Source organism: Callorhinus ursinus, unplaced genomic scaffold (assembly GCF_003265705.2).
Source record: "Callorhinus ursinus isolate GAN/ISIS: 27379988/994484 unplaced genomic scaffold, GSC_fseal_2.0 scaffold8, whole genome shotgun sequence".
NCBI classification, from domain to species: domain Eukaryota; kingdom Metazoa; phylum Chordata; class Mammalia; order Carnivora; family Otariidae; genus Callorhinus; species Callorhinus ursinus.
Window position 1 is genome coordinate 41968151 of NW_027397070.1, and position 23763 is coordinate 41991913.

At 51.3% G+C, this 23763-nt stretch overlaps 2 protein-coding genes and 1 pseudogene across 8 annotated transcripts in view; 2 read left to right on the forward strand and 1 right to left on the reverse strand.

Annotated features, from left to right (window-relative positions):
- The window catches only part of EXD2 (exonuclease 3'-5' domain containing 2), a 64090-nt gene extending 49543 nt beyond the window's left edge, over positions 1–14547 (forward strand). For 5 of the 7 annotated variants that reach the window (XM_073895416.1, XM_025869801.2, XM_073895417.1 and 2 more), the window contains one exon: positions 1109–2533. In XM_073895416.1, coding sequence (XP_073751517.1) covers positions 1109–1325 — 217 coding nt within the window. In that variant the 3' untranslated portion in view covers positions 1326–2533. Of the gene's footprint in view, positions 1–1108; positions 2534–2571; positions 8918–12085; positions 12208–14528 lie in introns of those variants that run through there. The other 2 variants (XR_012379053.1, XM_025869804.2) reach the window with 2 other exon arrangements.
- LOC112822253 (GTP cyclohydrolase 1 feedback regulatory protein pseudogene) lies at positions 8122–8378 on the reverse strand (annotated as a pseudogene).
- Positions 14548–19589: 5042 nt separating the features above from the next.
- GALNT16 (polypeptide N-acetylgalactosaminyltransferase 16) overlaps positions 19590–23763 on the forward strand; it is a 92125-nt gene continuing 87951 nt past the window's right edge. Inside the window, exons 1-2 of the mRNA XM_025870478.2 lie at positions 19590–19612; positions 20321–20610. Of these exons, the coding sequence (XP_025726263.2) occupies positions 19600–19612; positions 20321–20610 (303 nt within the window). The 5' untranslated portion in view covers positions 19590–19599. The remainder of the gene's footprint in view (positions 19613–20320; positions 20611–23763) is intronic.

Consider the following 23763-nt stretch of genomic DNA (forward strand, 5'->3'; position numbering starts at 1 on the left):
ATCTCTACACCCAACATGGGGCTTAAACTTACAGCCCCAAGATCAAGAGCTGCATGCTCCACTGACTGAGCCAGCCAGGTGCCCTAAGATTTTTTTTTTTTGTTTTTTTTTTTTTTTAAGTAATCTCGAGGCCCAACGTGGGGCTCGAACTCATGACCGTATGATCAAGGGTTGCATGTTCTACTGACTGAGCCAGCCAGGCGCCCCCATCTTTTTTTATTTATGTTTTTTTAAAATTGAAGCGTCGTTGACACAGTCAACAGAATGTTACAGTAGTTTCAGGTGTACAACAGGGATTCACCAAGTCCACGTGGTATGCTGTGCTCACCACAGGTGGAGCTCCCGCCTGTCACCACAGAATGCTATTACAATACCACCGGCTGGAGTGCCTGTGCCGGCCGGCTTGGCATTCTTTCTGGAAGGAAGCAGGCACTAAAGAAATGTCCCACCTTGCATTTTACATGTAGGTGTTCCAGTGTTTGAGACATTGGAACATGTGGGGTGATGTAACAGCCCCATATAGGTACTAAGTATGGTTGAGAATGAATAACTTAAAAGAAGGGCGGCTGGTACCTGAGTAACCCTGGAGGAAATAAAAGACCAACGACATTCTTCACTCATTGTCAGCCAGACAGTACGGCCCCTGGAGTGGGGACTGAGCAACCTGCAGGGGCCTTCCCACAAATACAGCTCAGAATCCCCGAACACCTTTCTGTTGGACTGTGTGCAGTGTGTCCAGACTACTTTAAAAAGGCACATGTAGGAAAGATGCTTTAAAAACAAAGTAGGGGGCGCCTCGGTGGCTCAGTCCGTTAAGCGGCAGCCTTCGGCTCAGGTCATGACCTCAGGGTCCTGGGAGCGAGCCCATGCTCAGCGGGGAGTCTGCTTCTCCCTCTGCCCCTTCCCCTCCTGCCCATCCTCTCTCTCTCTCTCTCAAGTAAATAAATAAAATCTTTTTTTTTAAAGCATTAATGCAATCAACCCTTTAGAAGTCTAGCACCTCCTCATCTACCCTTGTGGAAGCCCCTTGGCCTGCAGCATTTGGAGCCATCTGTGCCACCATGCCATGCTTGCCTCCCTCAGACCCCTGTACTTTGTGTCTTGCCAGGATTTCCAACGAAAACTACGTCCCTCACGGGCTGAGGGTGGTGCGGTGCCACAGCCGGGGCGGGCTGCGCTCCCTCATGCAGCTGGAGAGCCGCTGGCGTCAGCACTTCCTGGACTCCATGCAGCCCAGGCACCTGCCCCAGCAGTGGTCCGTGGACCACAACCATCAGAAGCTGCTCCGGAGATATGGGGAAGACCTTCCCGTCAAGCTGTCGTGACAGCCGCTCTCCTCCCAGGTGAGGACGGCCAGGAACCTGAGCCAAGGTGGGAAAGTCACCTCTTCCCGTGCCATTAATTGTCAGAGCCTATTGTCACAACTTGGAGTGCTAACCCACGCCGATCCCAGGATGCTTCTGGTGGAGCCAGGCTGTTGCTTCAAGGGGAGCATGTGGTTGTGGATTTTAGTTGGGCAGGGTGAGAATTCTTTTTGCCTCCCTCTTATTTTATTTTCGTGGACAAAAGGGCCTTGGCCATTATTTTACTTTCCTTCTTTTGCTTTCCCTGTGCAGACAGGAAATGAAGGATTCTCCCCTGAGGTGACTTGTCAAGATGCTCAGGTTTTTAATACATTTCTTCCCTGCCTAGTATGTTGGTTTTTCTCAAACAGAGGCAGCCAAGTATTTTAATCCCATTGGGTTAGGATGGGAGAGAACGTTCTTGTGGAGGTTGGAGAGGTGAACGAGGAGTCAGATTCATTTTCCCAGTTCACGCTCATAATTATAAATTCCTTGGCTTCATGCTCTCCCACAACTCACCTGGTTGAGATCCATCCCATCTAGGTCACTTCAGTTTATTTCCATACTTGAGAATGTCCCCCTTTACACATCTAGGACCAAAGCAGCGACTTCCTGCCATATGCTTCCACCCTAACACTGGAGGAAATCCTTTTCTGGAAATAGGCCTTCTAACTGGGTGGGGCCGAGAGAAGTACAAGCACCATCTCTCAAGAGAACTTCGCAATCCTCCTGTCCAGAAGTGCAAGGTTTTTAGCTGAATCCCTTGCTGAGAGGAAGTTCTCTTCTTTCAGAATCACTGCCAGGTCCCTTCCGGGTTCTGTGTTCCTTCAGATTTGTAATACTGACCTGTTTTCAACACTTCATTGTCTCTTGGAGTCCTTTGGTTAGATTGCATTGTGAGGATTTCTCCACCTGCTCTCACGCCTGGGACTCTGAGATTAATTCATATATTTAGATATTCAAAACGGTGATGCTTCATCTCTTTATGTGAAGCCACCACTTTGAGCATGAAAGCAAGTTATTAGTGATTAGTATTTTTCTCAAGTATGAGGAGAGCTTTTTTACAAGATGGTTAACAAACTTAAACAATAATCTTATGGCCAGAATCCAACAGGAGCTGTTTTGAAATTGTGCCCAAGTTGGTGATGGTTGCTCTAACACTGATAAATAAAACTTCTTCTAAGCACAAAGCTCACTGATTGTAAATGTAACACTTTTTTCTTCACAGCTTTATAAAATCGGTAACTATTCTTGGGGGAGGAGATACTCATCCCTCAGGTCCCTGCCGTGTGGCAGTGGCATGACCTGCGCGCAGATATACCACGCACAGTGTGCGCACGGACGGACCACACACAGCGCAGCTTCAGCCCATCAACAAATGGTCCGGAAACGCATGTGCATTTTGTTCTTACGCCCCTTCATTCCCTCTGGTCCTCAAACAGGCATTTCTGGGCCCTAAACTTAGAGATCCTTGAAAATGAATAGTACCGGCCACCTTAGGGACCGTATGTTCAGTGGGGTAGGTTATTGTGGGCATGTGCCTCAGTGGCTGGACCCCACGCTCTGGAGTCCAGGGGTGAACCTTGGAGACTGATGGGTGGTCGTTAGAGTAGTCAGGCTTGCCACAAGGTGGCACTCACAGATTTTGTTTTATATTCATTCTTGAGAAATAGGGTTTTATATGTGGTTCCTGAACATAACTGGTGACTTATATTTCCAAATCTGTGTAGCTGATTTTGGGTCATTTGGATAGGGTTACAAGAAAAACTTCCTCTGAAACAGGGAGTAGGGTGCTTTCTTTCTCTTTCCCCGTGATCCTCATGCTAAGAGGGGGGAAGCACGTACGAGGTTATGTAGGTGCAGTGGTTGCTGTGGGAAGAAGCAATGGATTCCCCAACAGATCTTCCTGCAAAGCCCAGTAACAGAGCCAGCAGCCACCGTAGAGAAAGAAGCTAGACTGGCACATGAGATTTCTCATCCTTCTCAGAAGTTACTGTGTAGATTTGACTTTCTCTGAGTCAGCCTTTAGCACCATTTCCTCAAGACTGACAATGGTGACCTCAAATGAGATATTTTAGGGCAGGCATATTATAAAAGAGGTAATTATTGTGTTTTGCTGCTAGAAAAGCAATGTATGTTCATTAGAAACGAGTCTAAAGAAGGAATAAAAACCATCCATCTTCCCTCTGTTTAGAAAAGAACTAACTTACTGGTATGTCCATGAATTTCCTTTCACTATTTAAAAATGCGTACAATACAAATAAAATTTAGAGTCATATATAAATACAGGTTGACATCCTGTTTTTTCCTCCTCACTTAACATGGTCAACCACACCACAAGTAATTCATTTCCTGTGCCCCTAATCTTTGAAAGTAGATTTCTAGTGGCTCTACCATATTTTAGGTGTCCATTCCCACACTGTTGAAAATTCTGGTTGTTTCAGATCCTTTGTTAATGTCAGTGATGCTGTGATGAACTGTCTTTTGTATAAATCTTTGACTATATCTTTGATAATTTACTTAGGGTAGGATCCTAGAGATTGGATGGGGTGGAGGGGGCTCACATTGCTGGAGTGAGTATCAGTTGATATCACCTTTCATATCAAGGGAACGGTTCTCTCTAACCCTTAGGCTCATGTCCCAGTACATTTGCTGAGCCTCCGTGTGAGCAGTAGCGAGAGGACAGGGTCATGGCAAGGGCCTCCCTGGATGGGCCCCCGTCATTGTGTTTCTAGGCTTAGCGTCTTCTCTCCGCTTCCCCTTTGTCTCCCATCCTTTATTGACTCATTTCCCCTTGTAGTCAATGTTTTTTGGAAACACTGTTTATTTTAAAATAAAAACGTAAAATAAAAGTTACAGACAGATCTTTTTTGTGTGTACGATACACAAGCAATCAGTGATTTGCTATCCTAAAGTGAACAAGGCACAATATTCAGGGATTTGTTGCTTTTTCAGAGTGCAGCCATAAGTTACTTATTCTTATCCATGTCACGGATGGAGATCAGGTGACAAAATGTGTTCTGTTGAAATAAAGCCATTTTAATCCCCCATTTTAGACTCTTAGGAACCCAGCAGGCGGAAAGAGCTTTTGTTCAGCTTCCTTTTCTACCTGTTACTATGGGGCCCTGACTTTTGACTATAATCTAAATTCTTAGTTTACCTTACCTCTCTGAGTTTTTCATTCATTCATTTATCCTTTCCTCCTTTTTTTCCTTCATCATGTCTCATCATCATGAGAGGTATCACTTTTTACTTTTAAAGAACACAATTTCTTGGTTTGCTAGTTTACTAATTATTACATATTTTAAAAGCGTCCTTCTTTCTGATCTTTTATCTTTTCTGTTGCTCGGTGGCCATTTTTGGAGTACCTGATCCTTCAGGAATACAGTGGGAATCCGTTTTTCTTGGGTGAGATAAGCTGAAAGAGGGTATAAGAATGACCTTGTTATGATGAACTCTTGATCTGAATAATGTAAATATAATACATGGTCCCAGAATACATTTGCTTTGGAATTCAGCGATATACTTTAGCTATTCACCAAGTCACCTCCTCATGCTGAAGTCTTATACCTTCTGCCTGTCCCCAGTCCTGGAGCAGTTTCGCATCAGATGATGGCACAGGGCTTGCAGGCAGCCAGGTAGCTTACTTGCTCAAATGACCTGTCCCACCAGCCTGCTAGGAGATGCATTAGTCACTCGCTCCCCTTTGCTTGAGGCACCAAGGCCCTTGCTGTAATGCTGGCATGTGATTTGGGAAGGTGGGAAGTACATTAGACTATTATTTCCATCTAACCAGGTCTGTCTGTGGCCCACTCTTGTTGGAGGTCCCTAGACACTGTGGGTAACTGAACCAAATGGGTAATCATTTGGGGGATAATCAGCAACTGACTTCCTTGGCATATGAATAGGGAATGTCAAAGGACCTAGTTCACGAATCCTGGGTTCCTCTTCAAATATAGTATACACTGCTTTAAAAGGTCGTTTTCTGCTCTGAATGGCGGTAATTTCCTACCTTCCAGACTGAACCCAGAGCATTCGCCCGCCTTCTAGCTTCCTTATTTGTTATCAATTCTTGCATTTTCCTTTGCTAAGTGGGTAGTCTGTTGCCTTTCTGCCTGCATAAGCTCCAGAAGCTGCTGAGTTTGGAGTCAGCATTATTATAAGCATGATGTGTGGTCCAGAATATTCCTGAGTTGGAGAGCCTACTTATATTCTACTCCTGTTTCCCAAAGATCTCCCTTTTCAGGCTTCAACATGCTGGGGCAGAGTTGGGATTCTGACTGTTCAGGCCACCAGGGTATCCATTAAGTCCTGGATAAGAACCAAACATTTTAGCTTAGTAAGCTAACAGCTGAAAAAAAATGGGAGATTAAGACATGGGTAGTTTTAAAAGAGGTATGTTTATTTGGTTCATGCGTTGATGGGGGCGTAGCCCATGGACTTTGCTTTCTATTTTGCTTTTCCCTGTACTCAGTTCTGCCGTGTGTTGGAGGATCAGAGAAACAGGCTGGTGACCTAGGTTTTGGTTCTGGCCATTAGCTGTGTATCTTTGGACTAATCACTTAACTTTTCTGGGCTGCTTTCTTTACCAATAAAGTCAGAAGTCGAGATTAGACGTGCTGTAAGGACTCTCCTAGCTGTAGCATTCTGCAGTACGTCCCACTGTTTCTTCTGTGGCGCTTTCCCTCGGGAGTTGTGTACCTTCTGCTTCGTTGCACACCCTTATCCCGCCCCCAGGTCTGGGAATGGAGACTGCACGGAAGCAGGATGCCACACCATGTCCTCCTGGCCTCATTGACTAGAGAGAGAAGCCTGCTTCCTCCATCTGGTGTTCCACCTGGGGTCAAAATACACTTCTCACCAGAGATATGCTGTGTGTGGCCTTAGGGAACTCACATTCCTACTTAGTCCACTACTTAAAACAATAAAGAAAGAAGAGAAATCTTTATCTTCAGCCGCATTGCTAGTGCTGTAAGGTTTAATAAGAGATGAGCACAGAATGGAAATGAGGCAAGTTTGCCAAGTATTGTAGATGGGAAGATTTTGAGAAAAAAGGAGTGTTTCTCATTTTAAGGATAGGAGAAATTAAGACTATACTATAGAGGACTGAACAGAATTAGGTACTTTACAAGGAAAACATTAAACCAATAAGTTAAAAATATTCTCTCTTTTTTTATGTTGTCATGACTGCCTTTTTGAGGGATCCAGTGTTAACACGTTGTTATCCATCCGTAAGTCCTAAGACACGATCAACTCACAGGGAGACTGGGAAGTTTCTGGGACCTGCATCTTGTATAACCCTGACTGGCCTTGGACTTTGTCCCTTTTACTTTTGTCTAGCCATCAGTAAGACAGACGTGTGCAAAACGCAGTTTATATTTTATAAGCTGCCAAAAGACATTGCTCTGTGTATATATCTGTTCCCTATGACCTGACAGAAAATACATTTCCCAGTTCATCCTTGTGCTTAGTTTCAGTCCCAAAGAGGGTGTTGGTATATTGGCTTTTCTTTGTTTAGCACAGATTTAGACCCAATATGCTAGACTTGCAGCACTTTTTATAATAACCACCCAGATGTAGACACGAGCTCCCATTTTCTACCAAATCAGGGTCATTTTGTTGCTGTAGTTCCAGAAAAAGTAACCGGATAGCCAAAAGGGAGACTAAAGTGTATTTCTCTGCCCTCTGATAGGTGAACCCTAACTTCATCTAAAATTCTGACATCTTCGTCATATCCCATAGAGCCAACTCGAGTCCCAGCAAGCCAGCTTATTATTTTTTTAATCAAAGTATGTATGTATGGGCCGTGGAGGTTTGGTAGGCCTGAGATGTAGCCACACACATGCAGCTTCCTCTGAGTTCTTGGATACAATGAGCAGGACTAATGTGGGCTCCAAAAAGGGACAGGGATGGCTTGGGGTTAGTTTTTCTTTTTTAAATGTTACACGAGTGCAGAGCAGTTGGCTGCCGGCCCCCTCTCAGACCATCAGCAGAGCTTGACCTTGGCCAAGATTTTGCCTCATCCTCTTGGCATCTCCGCACAGAGCTGCGTTCCAGCCGTGGAATGCTTAACCAAAAACACATGCTGTAGCGATGGTTTCCAAAGAGCAAGTTTTTGCAGAAAGTCTACATTGTGTTGTCTTCTCAAAACAACGGTTTTCTCTGAACTACCAATCCAATAAACCCCTGAGTGGTGATTCTTTGACTCATTTGTTCACAAGGGCTAGGATTGTTGTTGTTGTTAATAATACTTTATTGAAGCACAGCAAAATGAACATACAATAAAGTACAAATCTTAAGAGTACTGCTTGTGAATTTTGACAAATTGTATGCACCCATGTAGCCATTCAGGGCTGGGGTTTCTTTCTTTCTTTTTTTTTTTTTAGCAACCACTCATCACAGCCCTTTATTGGCCTGGACTAGCTATGCTGGACCCTCCCACCCAATCCCGGGGCTATGCTCCTTGGGGGCTCCCAGCTCCTGGCCAAGGACAGCCTAGCTCTTGTGGGCCCCTCAGCCTGCCCACAGATCATGACCTCCTCTAAGGCCCTTGGCCAGGCCTGAAACTGGAAGGGCAACTAGAAGCTCCAGGGCAAGGGCCCTGCCCTCTCCCACTGGCTGAGGCAGGTTTCAGAAAAGGCCATTCACTGCCCAGTGGTGCTGGGCAAAGGAAAATGATGATTTAGGAAGAGAAGGGCTGGACAGTGAGTGAACAGATGCTCAGGATTGGGAATCACGCAAAAAAGGGGTGCCCTGTCTGCTCCTAAGTGTGAGAGAGTCAGTCCTTGTGCAAGCACCACACCAACATCTGGCCCACCTCTGTCATGCTCAGCACATGGAAGCCTTTGTGTTCCAGCTTGTCCAGGATCATGCGGGGAGGGCCACTGATGAAGTACTCACAAAAGTTTTGTTTCCCAAGACACTTCTCTTTGAGGCCCCCAGATACTGTATCGGCTCTGGAGCTGAGTGCTCATCACCCACCGGGGTGGGGCCCACTTCCGTGTGGACCTGGATGCTGATGAGCAGGTAGGGCATGATGTGTGAGTCCCGATCAGGCTCCCACCCAGGGCTTTGGGCTCAGTGCGGACACCAGCCCCTCAGGTTCCAGGACTGCTGTGACCCATGGCTCTGAGTCCAGTTATTCCAGCTCTCAGAGCTGGGGTTTCTTATATTACACGAAACATCTATTCTGCTGATGTATGGCCTTGGATCAGAAGGTTGTACATTCATCTACCTGAGCAAATTACTATAAGACAGCAAATCCAGTTTGCTCTTTTTTTGTATCTAGTAGATGTGGTTACTGCAAAGCTTCATGATATTTGTTTCTTACAAGTTACTTTTGGAAAATAGGTAATGTGTGCACAAATTCCAAAAAAATTTTTTAATGTGTAATGAAAAGGGAATCCCTCCCCCTACCCCCATCCCTCCCCAGTCCTTTCCCTCCTTGAAGGTAACCACTGTTACTGTTACTTGGGCATTATTCAGCCTGGGGCTGGGGGGAAGAAGGGTTTTGTTTTTTAAGTTCCAGCTTTCTTTGGTTGTTAACCAAGAATATGTTTCTCAGGGGCGCCTGGGTGGCTCAGTCGTTAAGCGTCTGTCTTCGGCTCAGGTCATGATCCCGGAGTCCTGGGATCGAGCCCCGCATCGGGCTCCCTGCTCCGCGGGGAAGCCTGCTTCTCCCTCTCCCACTCCCCCTGCTTGTGTTCCCTCTCTCGTTGTGTCTCTCTCTGTCAAATAAATAAAATCTTAAAAAAAAAAAAAAAAAGAATGTTTCTCAGCCTTTCTCTTTATACTCCAGGCTCTAGTCTACGGCACTGATACAGAAACGTGGACCTACGGCCCCGGTACCACTAATCCTGTTTGTCCTGTCCTGCAAAGTTCATTCTCTGTACCTGCCATCTGGCTCAGAGGTCCACGTCTCTCACAGGATTGGCCAGGAGTTGATGATAGCTGGAGTTGGGTTTTTTTATATTAGGCTTGCTACTTTTAAAATACCTATTTGAAATTTTCCATAATCAGTTTCTTTTAAAATTCATATTTCTTTAGCGGGGGCTTCTGCAACATACCTATCGGATTAAATTTTTTGTTTTTAAAGTAATTGTGAATTGCAGTCCACAAGTAAACTATAGATGGATCTCTAGACAGTCCCACCCCCAACCCCACGGCCACCCAAATCAGACATTCAAAACTCCAAAGTTACAGACATGAACTGGGATGATTTTTCACCTTCACAAGCCATTCTTCTCTTGAAACATAGGATTGACCTCAAATTTATTTTGAAAGGCCAACTTCTCTGGCAGGCAAAATTTGATTTGATTTATACGCTATGTTTTTCAAGAATATAAATGTCATGTAGCGCAGAGGACTTATATTCAGCCTGGAACAGTATTTTACACAATTTACAGGCTCCAGAGCCAGGGAAGGAAGACCTCTCATTCCCAACCCTCTCAGTCAGACAGAAACCAAAGCGTGATGGATGGATGGCTGTCCTCAGCCACTTTTAGCTCCCAGCCTTATTTTGTACTCCTTTGTGGCAGGTGGATGAGGAGTCAGGTCTTCCCCAGATTAGAGTTTCCCAAAGATACACAGTCCAGGGAAAGGAGGGAGGCTGTTTGTGTTTTCCAATTCAAGTCCCATATGGTTTCCCTGGGGCCATTTTATCTCTCATGTCCTTTGGTGCTCTCCTCTTTGTCTTGCTGTTATCGGATCACCCAAGGCCTCTTCAGTCATCATTGCGAATATTCCCACTGGTCAGGGAGCTCCCTGTGAGCATCCCTTTTAGCACTGCTGTCACATTTGAACAGCATCTGCTTTCTGACAAGCTTGAAGACAGTGAAGGAAGTCGTCGATACTTTCCCAGTGGAAGTGGATAACGCAAGCAGCCTTTGGGACTTGGATCAATATGCTGTGAGGTTAGTGGCCGGGCAGCTTGTACCAGGGGAAGAGAGGCTGATTCCCAGAGGGGGCAAGGATCTTGTGGTCTCAACTCTGTCGTCTGTGCAGGGTCCTAATGCTGGAATGGTTCCCTAATTAGGCCTTTGGCTCCAGGCTTTTCTAGACAGGAAAATAGACTGAGGTAAAATGCTTGCTTGTGTTTTAAGTGGATTCTGCTCGCCGCAGCCAAGAAGCCCCACAGCTTGGGAGGTGAATGACCCTTCCCGAGAGGTTTCTGTTGCGCCATGCCTCCTGCTCCTTCTCCCTGACCTGACTCCACTGGTGTCAGGCGTCTGCTTTCTGCTCCCCGGACGGTTTCTCTTCAGGCCTTTCTGGTTTTAGTACTTATTACACTTTCATGGGTTTTTGCTCTCTGCTTTTTCTTTCCCTGAAGCTGTTTTTGCTCATACTGTGTATCTTTCCATCTCTTGTGGCCACTCTGTCAAGTGCGTGTCTCCATCTGCTGCTCCTTGTCTGGCTCTGCCATGGCATCTCAAATTGCCCTCTCGCCTGCACCTTCCCGGAGCCTGCTGGGGGATGACCTGCCCACACCGGGGCTTTGTTGGCCCTGGAAAGAAGTCGGGCACAGGGATTTCGAATGGACGGCGGAGGAGGCTATCCCAGTTGTGGGGCAGGTGACAGCACCAGTCTGGGTGGTGACCTCAGAGATGCGGCTGTCGCTGGGCAGTGTGGCAGTGAAATAGGTAAGTCAGAGGAGGGGTGGAAGGAAGTAGGGGACACAGAAGGACGGCCAGCACCCATTGAAGGGGATAATCAGAAAAAGGTAGAAGAAGGCCGGGTGGCAGCTAGATGTCACAAAGGAAAGCTGGGCAGGAGCCACACTAGGGGAGAAAAACGGGGCAGCAGGGCCTGCCCGAGATACTGCAACCCAGCTCTGCCAAGCAGAGGCCAGTGGGGGAGGGGGGAGAAAGGGGAGCCTTAAAGACCCTTTCTCCCCATGCGTCTCTGGTCCTTTTGTTCTTTTTCCTTTCATGTTCCTGCCCTCATGTTATATTAGCAACAGAAAACAAAACAAGAAGCAGTCTGTCTTTGAAAGGGAATGGCAAGATCTGGAGAGTTTAAAGCCAGATGCATGTACTTCCCCTTTGCTGGACTCTCGGGCCCCTTTGCCCACAGGCTGCTGGAGCCAGGAGAGCTAGCCCCTTTTTGGAAGGCCTAGAATGGAGACCCTAGAGCAGTTCTACAGCTCAGCCGGAGGGCCCGTGGCAAAGGCAGCCCGCAGTGGTGCCCACCCACAGAACCCTCCGCGTACACGGGGGAGCAGGGCTGTTGGCCACGCCGGCTGGAGGGCTGGGGCTGGTCTTGGGCAGGGCCTGGGCTGAGGGGTGGCTTCCGGCCATGATGCCAGCCCTATCATGGTCTCCTCTGCCCCCAGGAAGTGAGCTGCAGAGAGGCTTGTGCTTGAAGAAAGAGAAAGGAAAACTCTCTTGCTTAAAAAATGTTTAAACTGAAGAGGTAATAAATGCATATGGCAAAGAAATCAAAAGATACAAAAGAATGTATGATGAAGAGTCTCCCACTTCTGTTCCCAAGTTCCCTTCCTCAGCATTCTGGATGTACCAGTTTCTTGTACATTCTTACTTCTCCTTTTTAGGTCTGCTGTAATCCAGAAGTTTTTAGATTCTTTTTTTTTTTTTTAAGATTTATTTATTTATTTATTTGAGAGAGAGAATGAGATAGAGAGAGAGCACATGAGGGGGGGAGGGTCAGAGGGAGAAGCAGACTCCCCACTGAGCAGGGAGCCCGATGCGGGACTCGATCCCGGGACTCCAGGATCATGACCTGAGCCGAAGGCAGTCGCTTAACCAACAGAGCCACCCAGGCACCCAGTTTTTAGATTCTTGACCCAATGGAATATTTTAAATTGTTCGGATGTATACGTATGTATGTAATGTGTGTGGAGGGACTAAATGGTAATAAAGAAAACTGTATCTCGGTTTATTGCCAATAATTCTTGCTGGGGCAGGAACGGTTTAAAACAACTAAATAGAGTCTTAAGATGCTAGCACTAGAAAGGATCTTCCGAGTCCCTTGTACCAAAGCCTTCATTTCAAACACAAGAAAGAGGCCCAGAAAGTGACTTTTCCAGGGTCCCCACGTGAAGTAATGGCACTTTTTAGGTAGTGGCCTTTGGAAAGATAGGGATCCTGGAATGAAAGACAGATGATTTGGCGTGGGTTTAAAAATTTCCTCCATTGGGTACAAACATAGGGAAAGAAATTGGTAATTTCCAGGAAAAACCTGAAGTCACATTCTAATTAAAAAATAGCACACATGCGTGCACGCACACGCACACACATGCACACACACGTGCACATACGTACACACGCGCGCACAGGCACTGGCAGCGACAGAAGGTGAAAGTCGGCAAAGTCTACTGTCTGTCTCTCCTGCTGAGCTGGGCAGAGGCTGTAAGAGGCAGCATGACGTCACTCCTCTACTGAGGAACCCGCACCCCTCGGACCTGGGGTCCCTGGACTGGAGGCAGACGCAGGCATTTTTGTTGGGCCGAAGGGAGAAATGCCCACCCAGACTTGAGTAGGAGGACAACCTGTGCATGGACCCCAGGTCAGGGATGCCAAGGGTGCAAGGAGGGTGTGCCTGACCATGCCACCGTGGAGCTCTTGCCACCACGGGATCCAGGAGCACCGACAACCGCAGCTCTTTACACCGCCTCCCAGGAGGCAACACCCCACGATTTATATGCTGACAAACCGGCAGGATGGTTTTGAAAAATTCTTTCCGCTCTGACGTTCGCTCCAGACACTGTGAACGATTTCAGTGTCCAAGCCAGATTGATGGGCCTTTTGATGGCTTCAGTGAGAGGGCACATGTATGACTGTAAACACTGGCAGTAAAAACCCTCAATTGCTTTGAAATGGTAAATTTCCAGGCAATGTGGATCTATGTTACACGCCTCCTGCATTAACAGCTTTTTCTTCCCGTTCAATTATTTTGGCTGGTAAGGGAGTGGAAATTACACTTCAAAATATATCGATGGATATTTTCAGCCTTGCTGAGAGCTTCAAAATATGTACCAATCCCAGGAACATTCCCTTAATTTCCACCTCCAAGTTTGTCAGGGAAAATGGAGGTATCAGCTACAGGCCCAGTTAGACTAAAGGAGATGCAGGAGCAGGGCCAGGGGTCTCTTTGCATTTCAGATTCTCTCCGGTCTTAGTGTGTAATCTCTTTCTCAGCCAAATTTTGCTCCAGCCCTAAGTCTAGGGGTCCATCCTAATATGTACCAGGTGACAAGGTCCTTGATAAAGAAATGAGATTTCCCAAGAGCGTTGGTCCGGGGCCTTGAGACAGGGCATCTGATGGAGGCAGAAAAAACCACCAGTTCTCTGTGGCTTTGTTTTCACTCGAGGGATCCAGAAGTCCTAATCTCTGATGCACATGGTTCTCTCCTATGCCTAGGTGCTGGGCGCATGGGCAGCCACCCAGCAACACATTTGCCCCAACTGTGCTTCTGGTTTTCTCATGTCTCCCTGACCGGCTCCTTCCACTCCTCTTTCTAAGCACCAGACCTGGATTTACAGCCGCCTTTCAGGGCAGACCACAGAGAGCTCCAGTTCGGTTGAACATGCCTCCCAAATCTGTTCCTCCATCTCCGTTTCCCGTTTCAGTTAATAGTTGGTTACCTTACACCAAAGCACTTGTCTCCTACACAAGAAATTTGCATGCTTTCTTCATTCCTTTCTCTAACCCCACTTCCAACTGATCACCAAATCCTTTGAGTCTGCCCCCTCTCTCTCCTCCAGAGTTTCTGCCCTGACCCAGGCCCACGGTACTGCTTGCTTGGACTATGTGATACCCTGCCACTAGTCTCCAGCCTCCTTACTAAAATTTATAACTAATCATGTCACTCCCTGGTTTAAAATCTTAGATGGTTCTCCATGGCTTACCAGGGTAAGTCCAAACGCCCTAGAAAGGCAGAGAAGACATCTGTTAACCAGTCAATGCCTACGCCTCTACCCTTGTTGCCATCACCATCCCCTACCCCCAAACCCCTCACCACTTCCTGTGCTCCCACACACTTCCACATCCTAGCGTCCTCTGTTTGCCTCCTCCTCTTCCCAGAACACCCTTCCACTCTTGCCTACCTGACTGCCCTCTAAGATTCAGCTCTCAGATGACTTCTTACTTGAAGAAGCACCCTTTGGGCTTCTAGAGAGTTCCATTATATCCTCTTGTGACAATGGATGTGTATTTCCCCATGATCAGTTACCGGGCTCCTCAGAAGCTGTGATCGGGTTTTGTTCACTTTCGTGTCCCTCGAACCTGGAATTGCCTGGTGTGGTAGGCACTCGAGAAGGAAAGGAGAGAAAGGAATGGGCATACCACCCCACGGGTAAGCAGGCTTTGCCATCCGAGCAGGCTTGTGGCATTTTCATGGGACAGAATGGGGAGTAGCAACAGCCCTCCACCCTAGGTATTTATTTACTCATTCAGTCATTGCACAAATATCCAGGAGTGCTGCCGCGATGCCCAGATGCTGTGCTAGAAACCGGTGACAAAAGAAGGCTGCCAGGCCCTGCTCAGAGGAACTCCCATTCAAGGGTGAGAGATGGGCATGTGGCAAGCCCTGCCCTGGCCTTTTGGGCCATCTGTCCGGCTCTGAGGACCTTTGCCACTCATCTCCACAGAGGCTGTGGAGAGGGGGAAGGGATGAAGGAGAGCACCCGAGAGATGGGGAGGTCAGGGAGGCCCCGCGAAGGGCTCTGCCTCCGGGACCAATTCTGCTGACCAGCTGGCTTCATTTATGCATTTGTCCTTTGTAGAAATTCCTTACTGTTAAGAAAAAGCATTTGACACATTTCTAATTAACCGTCAGCCTCTGCAATCTTATTATTCCCAAATGCAACAGCTGACTCATCTCATGATCAGTAATAATATTCGTAATTCCTGCAGTTATCCTCCAGAACCAGGGTCACTCCTCCCAGATTCTGGTGGGACCACAGAGGACCTTTCCGCCCCCCACCCTCCACCCTACCATCCTGGGGCAGCAGCGTTTGGCCCCTGGTCCTGGGGTTGCAGGGAGGGGGACAGTGCTCCTGAGGAAGCACTGTTGGGGAACCTGAGTTGCTCCCTACCCACTGGCCCACACTGACCCCAGACGAATCACTCCCTTTCTCTGGGCTCCAGTCCTGCACCGATGTTGCACACAGCTACCCACTCCTCTTCCTTCCCTTCCTGACAGCAACAAGTCCTTACTGAGCATGTACTATGTGCGGCTACATGCCAAGCGCTGTTCTAAGTGCTGGGGAGACCATGGGGAGCTCCTGGCCTCATTGGGCTTACACCCCAGTGGCAGAAACCAATCTGAAAAGCCAAATAGGAGATCTAGGACTGCTAAGGCTCCTGGAGTTCCTTTCAAAGAGCCAGGTTCTCTCCTTGATGGTTTATAAGAAACTTGGCTTAGAAATAACGTTCCCTTAGGTTCCATGGTGCCTTCAGTGATGGCAGTGGGGACGGTATGTGCCACTGATGGCTGGGGGACCTCTGCAGGCACCATTCTCTTCATCTGTGCAAGGGAGAGGGTACCCCTCTTCCTCACAGGGTCATGGTGAGTATTCTGAGATCTCGCTTTGGCGCAGTGCCTGTTGCCTGGTAACATACGTTCTGTTCACCATGTCTGCCTCCTTTTCTGCTTAGAGCCGACACGGCGGTCTAACCAGTCCCCCTCACCCACCGTCCGGGTCCCTGCTGCAGCTGCAGACTGGGCAAGAGGTGTCTAAGCTGACGCAGTCTCAAGGGTGATGGGTATGCTGGCAAGAATGGGCACCCAGCAGCAGCCGGGGCCCTGCACACTGCCTCTGCCACCCTCCAGGCTGCTCAGCACAGGCTCTAAAGAGACACGCAGCCATCCCCTGCTGGGGCAAGACAGTCATCCTTGTTGGGCCGGTCTGAGGTCTGTCCTCCTTCGCAGCCCTGGTGAGCAATCCCCCGCATGTGCCCTGGGCAGGCCTTTCGAGAGCCCCTTATCCAGAAGCCAGTGGCAATACCTGTACGAGGGGTGACGTGGGGTGGGGGCTTGGGCGGCTTACCAGCACCGGGGTTTACATGCTTTATTTCCTACCTTTCCCAACAGTGCTGCAAGTTAAGGGCTGTCAATACCCCGTACAGTTGAGGCAACTGAGGGTAAGAATTTGCCCAAGCCACTCTCCTAATACGGGACAGAACCAGCATTTGAATACAGGTGGTCCCACTCCTGAGCGAGGGTCTCACCCGAAATATACAGCCTTCCTCCCCTCTGCTATCCACCCCCACATCACATGCACAGGGGCAGAGAGTTCCCTGGGGCCTCTGGGAGCACCCAGGGCACATGGCTTTGCCCAGCTGACCTGAGTGCTGACTTCGACAGCTTTAAAAGAGAAGGCCCATGTGAAGAGCAATGCCACATTTTGGAAGAAAATGCCCAAGGAACCAGCAGTCCAAAAGGGCACAGTTGGAGGGACCTTGAAGGTCATCTCCCCGGATCCCTCCTCTTCCAGAGGAGAAAATGGAGGCCCCAGTGGGGAGCTTGAGGTCCCTGCACACAGAACTTCTGACCACCCTGCAGACCGCCCAGTGTGCTCAGAAGCCCTGTCCTGGCGCCCAGACACTGGCGTGGGGAACGGACTCAAATCCAGCCTCGCCTCTTCCCTGCTGTATGGCTCTCGTCACCCGCCCACCCGCTTTCACCAGGTCCAGGTCTACGGGCTGTAGCGCTTCAGAGATCACAGATGTGAGGAGCCGGCTCGGCTGCTGGCACCTGCTGGGTACCCAGTGAACTACAGCTATTATTACCGCTCTTGTTCAGTGAATGCTGGGCAACACCAAGTCTCTTGGTGTCGTTTTGATTTTCTGGTTCCGCTGGACTCCATTCCTAGGACCAGAGAGGATACAATGCTCACTGTCATCTCTGAACACTGAAATCCATCTCAGAGAGGGCTGAGCCTCAGCCCTGCACCTATTTAGGATTCAAATCTGGAAGAAAACCCATGGGCTGTAGCTGAGGTGGCAGTCCCAAGTTCCTGGCTCTTCCAACGTGTCTGTTACTTGAGGCCCATCACTTAACCTCTGCCTACGTCAAATTTCTGTCAGCCAAATGAGCATGGTAATGACCTGCCTCCTTACCCCCACCCCACCACCCCCGCTCTCGGGGGAGTGGGGGGAATTTTACTGCGTCCATCTAAGGGAGGGCTGGCTGTGAAGTCAAACATCATGTCCCAATGGGGTTTTTCTCGTGGTGGTGGCATGGGGGTGCATGGGTGGGGGCAGACAGCCTTCTGTTCCAGACAGAGCTACCAGGGAGTGACAATTGGTACAGAGGCATAGCATCCTCACCACTGACCCCTGGGGAGTAAGAGGTGAGACATGCAAAAATCCTGCCAAATTCCAGCTCCTCCTTCCCTCCCTCTCCTCGTACAGCCCTTCTTCTCGAGCCATCAGAGACCCCGTCAGCCTGATTTTGATTTCCAGCTTCATTCCCCATGCCTAGTGTGAGTTTGGAGCTTCTCACTAGGGGGTTGATGTAATGTCTTTGGATCCCATGTCCTCTTACCTGGTTTTCTCAAGACCAAAGGCAACTAGACATGCATAGGCCAGGCTGGGCTGACAGAAGCAGCCTGTGGCAACAGAGCCATTCCCCAAGTCTTTCCACTTCGCTGACCTGAGAGCCTGTGTGGAAGTGGGGCACAGGAGGGCAGTTCCCTTGCATTTTTTTTTAAGATTCCATTTATTTATTTGACAGAGAGAGAGACACACAGCGAGAGAGGGAACACAAGCAGGTGGAGTGGGAGAGGGAGAAGCAGGCTTCCCGCTGAGCAGGGAGCCCGACGCGGGGCTCGATCCCAGGACCCTGGGATCATGACCTGAGCCGAAGGCAGACGCTTAACAACTGAGCCACCCAGGCGCCCCCCATCACATTTTCTTGTTTGGAAATGCCCTTGGGTCCTGACTCTTAAGCAGCAAGGTTTTCCTGGCTTCCCCCAGAGGACATGACCACTATCAGTGCCATGATTCCTGTGGAAACCAGGCTATGGCTTGACAGTGATTTTCTCTATCTCTGGAAATGAATCCTGGCCTCTATGGCAGTCTAATTAAACTCCCCAGGCAAGAGACCCCGGGAGAGCAAGGCTGGCCCACGGCTCCTGGGCCAGTGGCACCTCCACACCCATCTCCTGTTGTTCCTGACTGCCACCTGGCTTAGGCCGTGGATTCCCTGCTACCCTCTGTGAGACCCTCTTTGTACACTCTCTTTCCAGGGTCCTATTCTCAGTGGGGCCATTTCTGGACTTGTCAACATGTCCTCACGGTTCGTGTTCTGAGTGAGGAAGAGGGTAGGTACTGCAGTGGCAACGATGATCTTTCTGCAGCAAAAACTCGTTAGGCTTTTCTTTCTTCATTTTACCTCATTCCAACAGAAACGGAATGAGCAACTATTACACGCATGGTTCAGTCCTGCATGTTGGAGAAACGGTGCTGATGGGGGTTGCTGATGGGGGTGGCTAGGGAAGGCATGAGCTGTGACCTCACCTTTGCCTGATTCCTGAGGCAGCTTCAGTTAGAGTCAGGGACATTATGTGGGCCGGGACTCTCTGTGAGAGCCAGGGTCCAGCAGCATCAGCAAGAAGCAAACTCCCTGCCAACTCTGCCCCTGGCATTCCAGGGCCCAGCCTGCCCAAAGTCAACTCCCAAGTCCTTTCCAGCATCCTGGGCCCCAGCAATACCAGGCAGCTCTCTTTTCTGGAACACATCAAGCACTGCCATCCTCTGGACCTTTGCTCTGGCTATTCATGCATCTAATACCTTGCCCTGCCCTGTCTCTTAAGAATTTATTCAAAGCTTTATCCACCTTCTGTGAGAAGCGTGCTCTAAGACTACCTTGCAATACATTATTTCTTCCTCTGTGATCCCGGCTTAGTTTATGTAACATCTACTCGCTGTGAGTCTGCTCTGGGCCCGACACTGCTGCTCTCCTAGAACTCATTTAGCCCACCTTGCCTTCTGCTCTGAATATGAGCAGTTCACACGGAAAATTCTCGATGCCTCCGGGGCTGGGGCAAAATCTCCGTGATTTCTGTGTCCGTGTCTCACACCACCGTGTTTTGCACTTTGTGGAAAGGGCAAACGTAGAGATGGCTTCTAGACTGGGCTCTGCCCACTAATTAGTCGTGTGGCCTCGGGCCAATCTTCCAGCCTCTCTGGTCTCCTTTCTCCCTGACAAATAGCGGTGATTATACCTCACGGTTGTTCAGGGGAAATGAAAGGCCTGGAGGGAAGACTCATGAAAGCTGGGAGCCCCAGGCCAATGGAAGATGTGGGTAATGTGTACCCCTATTCTTTCTTTGGCGGTGAAGCAGAGTCGCACCCCCTCCGCTCTCTTCGAACGTCAAGTGCACCAGCTTCCAATCCCTCCTCCAGGCGGGCCCTCGGGCGGCTCGGAATCCTAGGCTGCGGAGGATTCCCGTGCAAACTCCAGACTCTCCTCCCGCCCAGCCGTCCCTTCCCCAGGCCTCGCAGAACACACCTTAAACCCCGCGCCAGAGCGCAGTTCCGAGCGCAGCCCAGAACTGCAGCTTCGCGGCGCGGGCCCGGGCCGGGGTCGCGCATCTCCAGCGGGTGACTCAGGGCCGCTTGGGCCGGGGCGCGGGCGGGGGGGGGAGGGCGGGGGGTGTGGAAGTAGGCGGGACCGACCAGGGCCGCGCGGGGGCAGCCACCGGGCGTTCGGTCGCTGAGCGGTGGGAGCGGAGGCTGGCTCTGGCCCGTCGCCATTCCACCGCGGGCGTCAGGCTCGCGGGGCCTTGCTGCCGCGCCGCTTCGCACCCGCCGTGCTCCTCTCCCCGTGCGCAGCGGCCCGGGCGGCCGGCGGGGGCTGGAGCGCGGGGCGGGCTCTGCGCGCGAATGAATGGGCGCCCGGGGGACGCGCGCGCTCGGGGCTGAAGGGCATTAGGACCGTGAGGATCGCTCCGCGCTCCTGTCTCTCCCTATCACCCCCCACCCCCCACCTCTCTCCCTTTTCTGCTCTGCAGGACTGAGCAGCCAGGCGCGAGCGAAAACAAACATCTGGGGCTGCGAGCGCCCCTACCCCGGCCCCGAGAGCAAGCCGGCCCGGGCCCCCACTCGGGGCGTCCGCCCGCCCACCATGAGGAAGATCCGCGCCAATGCCATCGCCATCCTGACCGTTGCCTGGATCCTGGGCACTTTCTACTACTTATGGCAGGACAACCGAGCCCACGCAGCATCCTCCGGCGGCCGGGGCGCGCAGAGGGCCGGCGGGAGGCCAGAGCAGCTCCGCGAGGACCGCACCATCCCGCTCATTGTGAGTACGCCCTGCGCGCCAGGCGGCCGGCCGGGGAGCCGCGGCGCGCGTCCTTAGCCCCGCGCGGCTGCAGAGGGCGCGGGGCCGGGGGCTGCGTGCCCGCCGCGCCCTGCCGGCTTTGTATATGTTGGAGCATTCCTGTCCGTTGTTATGGCAACCTCTGTCGGGCCAGCCGGGCCAGGGCGCAAGGATGGAGGGAGGGTGACAGCGGGTGGGGGCTGGGAGAAAGTGCTGCAAGTTTGGTGGGCCCTGCGTGCGCGCGCGACTGGGAACGTGGCTCTCTCAGCACTGCGCCGCCGGAGCCGGGGGCCAGGGACTGTCCGCACCTCGCCCGCCCCAGGAAGGCGGCTGCACCGTGCGCGCAGCGAGCCGGCAGCGGGAACCTCGCGCGGCTGAGCGCTTAGTTGGCGGTGCGCACCCCCTCTCTAGTCTCTGGGGGGCAAAGGACGTGGGGTGGGGGCGCTGGGTAAGGCAGGGTCGCTAGCGGCTGCGCCCGGCTTTGAGCCCCCTTTTCGGCCCGGATCAACTTGAACTTGCTTCTCTGGCACGGAGGACTCCCCCACTAACACCCGCGGCATTCTCTGGGTCCGGGAAAGGTCTCTTCCCGTATGCGCCCTTCACCCCAACACGAGGGTCCCTCACGACGGGCGAGCTGGCAGTGTGTGCGCTAGGGCTGGGAGAGTCCCTCTCTCGAGGTCAGCTCCGCGATGTGCCAGCGGGGAAACAAAGGTGGCAGAGCACGGCGGGGGCCTCCGCGGCGCTGCCGGGGCGCGAGGCGCTCCGGGGACTGGGGCTGGGGCGTGCGGACCCCCCCGCCGCCCTGCAGGGGGCGTTGCTGTCGCCGCCTCCGCCCGGAGCCCCGGGTGACAGCCCTGTGTGGCAGGGGCACCTGTTGAGGCGGGCGGCTCTGGGACCGGCAGAGAGGCGCGGTCGGGCGGGCCGCGTTCTTCCGACCGGGGCCGGTGGCGGGCGAGAGCCTTGGGCGACCCTCGGGACAAGCTGCTGGGCTGGGGCGGCTTGACCAGAAGAGGACCAGGAGGAGGGAGAGCAAAGTGTGGGGGCTGAGGGTGGGAGAGTAGAGCAGGGTGGCCATTCTGATGGGAAAGATCTGGGCCTGCGGAGGCAGGAGTGTGGAGCTCCTCCGGGAGGGAGGTGCGGGTTCAGGAGGGCGAAGGCTTGTGTGAAGTAGAATCTGGGATATTTCTGCAGAGGCAGCTGAGCCCCAGGAATATGGTGGAGGCCGCTGTCGGTGTGGAAGTGTTCTCATATTCCCAACCTGCCCCAGATGCCATGTCTTGTCAATAGCCCCCGCCTCCCCGCCCGGCAAGAAGGAAAAAAACCCCTGCAGAGGAACCATATTTCCTAGCTTTGCCTGAGGAGACCTTGGGGTTTATGGGTTTTCCCCAGCCTCCCTCCCCCAACTCCCAGATTCCTGTCCGGTTGAACTCTGCCGGCGAGCCTGATTCGGTGGAGTGTTCCCTTCTGAGCTGAGGGTCCCTGCCACTAGGAACTGTTTCCAAAGCACTTGAGGATGTTTGGACGGAAATTCGGCTGATGAGGATAAAGCCTCCAGTGTAAAGACCCCAGGGTACTGGGATCTGGGCAGACTGACAGATTGGGGTGGGAACTGGCCAAACCAGTAGTGGCCCCAGACAGGCAGAGAGCTTGCTCAGGCATGGACCCATCCGAGAGCAGCCCGTTCTTACATCCTTCGAGGGCCAGCCCTGGTCTCAGGGTAGGTGGGCTTGCAGCGCAGGGGAGAGGCAGGCTGTCCAGATGTTCTGTCCTTCACTCTGTTGACCTGCGGGGTGGAGGGTCTGAGCTGGAAGGGGAGGAGGAGGGGAGGATGGAGGGGAGGGAGGAATGGAAAGGAAGAGAGCTCAGGGAAACTGCAGGCTGGAGCAGAGCCCAGGTTGGGTCTTCTCACAGTTGTCTGCCCTTCCCAATCCTGACCTTGCTCTTGAACCTATCCTCACTCCTCCTTGCCCTCTGAGATCTGCTGGGGAGGCAGCTCAGACCGAGAGCCCTGGAATGGTGGGGTGGGCTCTGCTGGACGCACGTGGCACTTGTTTTGAGGGGTGGAAATTGGAGGTCATGGGGGGGTGCCGGTGAACATCCTCTGGCCCGCTCCTCGTTCCCATGGGGTTTGACTTGATTGGAGCAGGGCTGTGAACTAGAAGCTAAGTTTAAAGTGTACAGGATTATCAGGAAGATCCCGGGAGCCAGGGAGTGCAGGTGCAGAAAGAGAGGGAGAGTGGGAGTTCCGGGGAGTGAGCTGTAGACTGTTCTCTGGCCACCTAGGGGCATGGCCAGCTCCCTCTCTGTTCTTCAGTTTTAGCCCTGGGTGTCTGTTCCATAGGCATTGGTCCCCAGTCACACACCTCCCTGGACACAGCCTTGCATTGTCTTCCTACCTTTCAAGGTATTTCACTTCAGGAGGATTCTTAGTCATACACGCTGTCACGCAGGAACTATGCTGGAAGTTTCTTACATCTCCATATTGATGCCCACAGCAAGACTTAATAAGTACCTGTTAGGCAAATGAAGTAGGACTTCTGCCCGTCTCTGGGAGCAGACGAGCTTCATACCCTCCTCCCCCCAGTACTTTGTTCCTGCCTCCAACCTGACCATAACCAAAGAGATAGGGGAATGCATGTTCATCTTCTCCGAGAGTTGGACCCTATGACCAGCCAAAAAGGGGCAGGTGCAGCTGAGGATTGCTTTCTCCCGGAACGCTGTGGTGAACCTCTCACTGGTCTTGCCATTCCAAAACATGTCTCTGTCTAGTTGGGCCAGGACGCTGCATGTGGGTTTTCAAATTCTTAGGGAATGATGTGGCCAGCCCTGCTGACAGAGGCTGAGAAAATTCAGACAGGCGTCATCATCACTCCCCTGGGGAATCAGAGAGCAGAGCTGGGAAAGGGAGGGTCTGCCTAACAGCCTGGGCCAGGGGGGCAGCTCTGCCTTCACAATGTCTGGGCTATTCGAAGCCAGCCAAGTTGCTTCTAGACCTTGGAGGCGCTGTTTGGCATTGTGGGGTGTCGGCATAGCAACCGTATGGCCCGGATTTCTCAGGGAGGTCCTGATTTTTAATGTTCTGTCCTGCTGTCAGCCCATGTGTCACAAATTTTGATGTGAAAAATTGGTTACGGA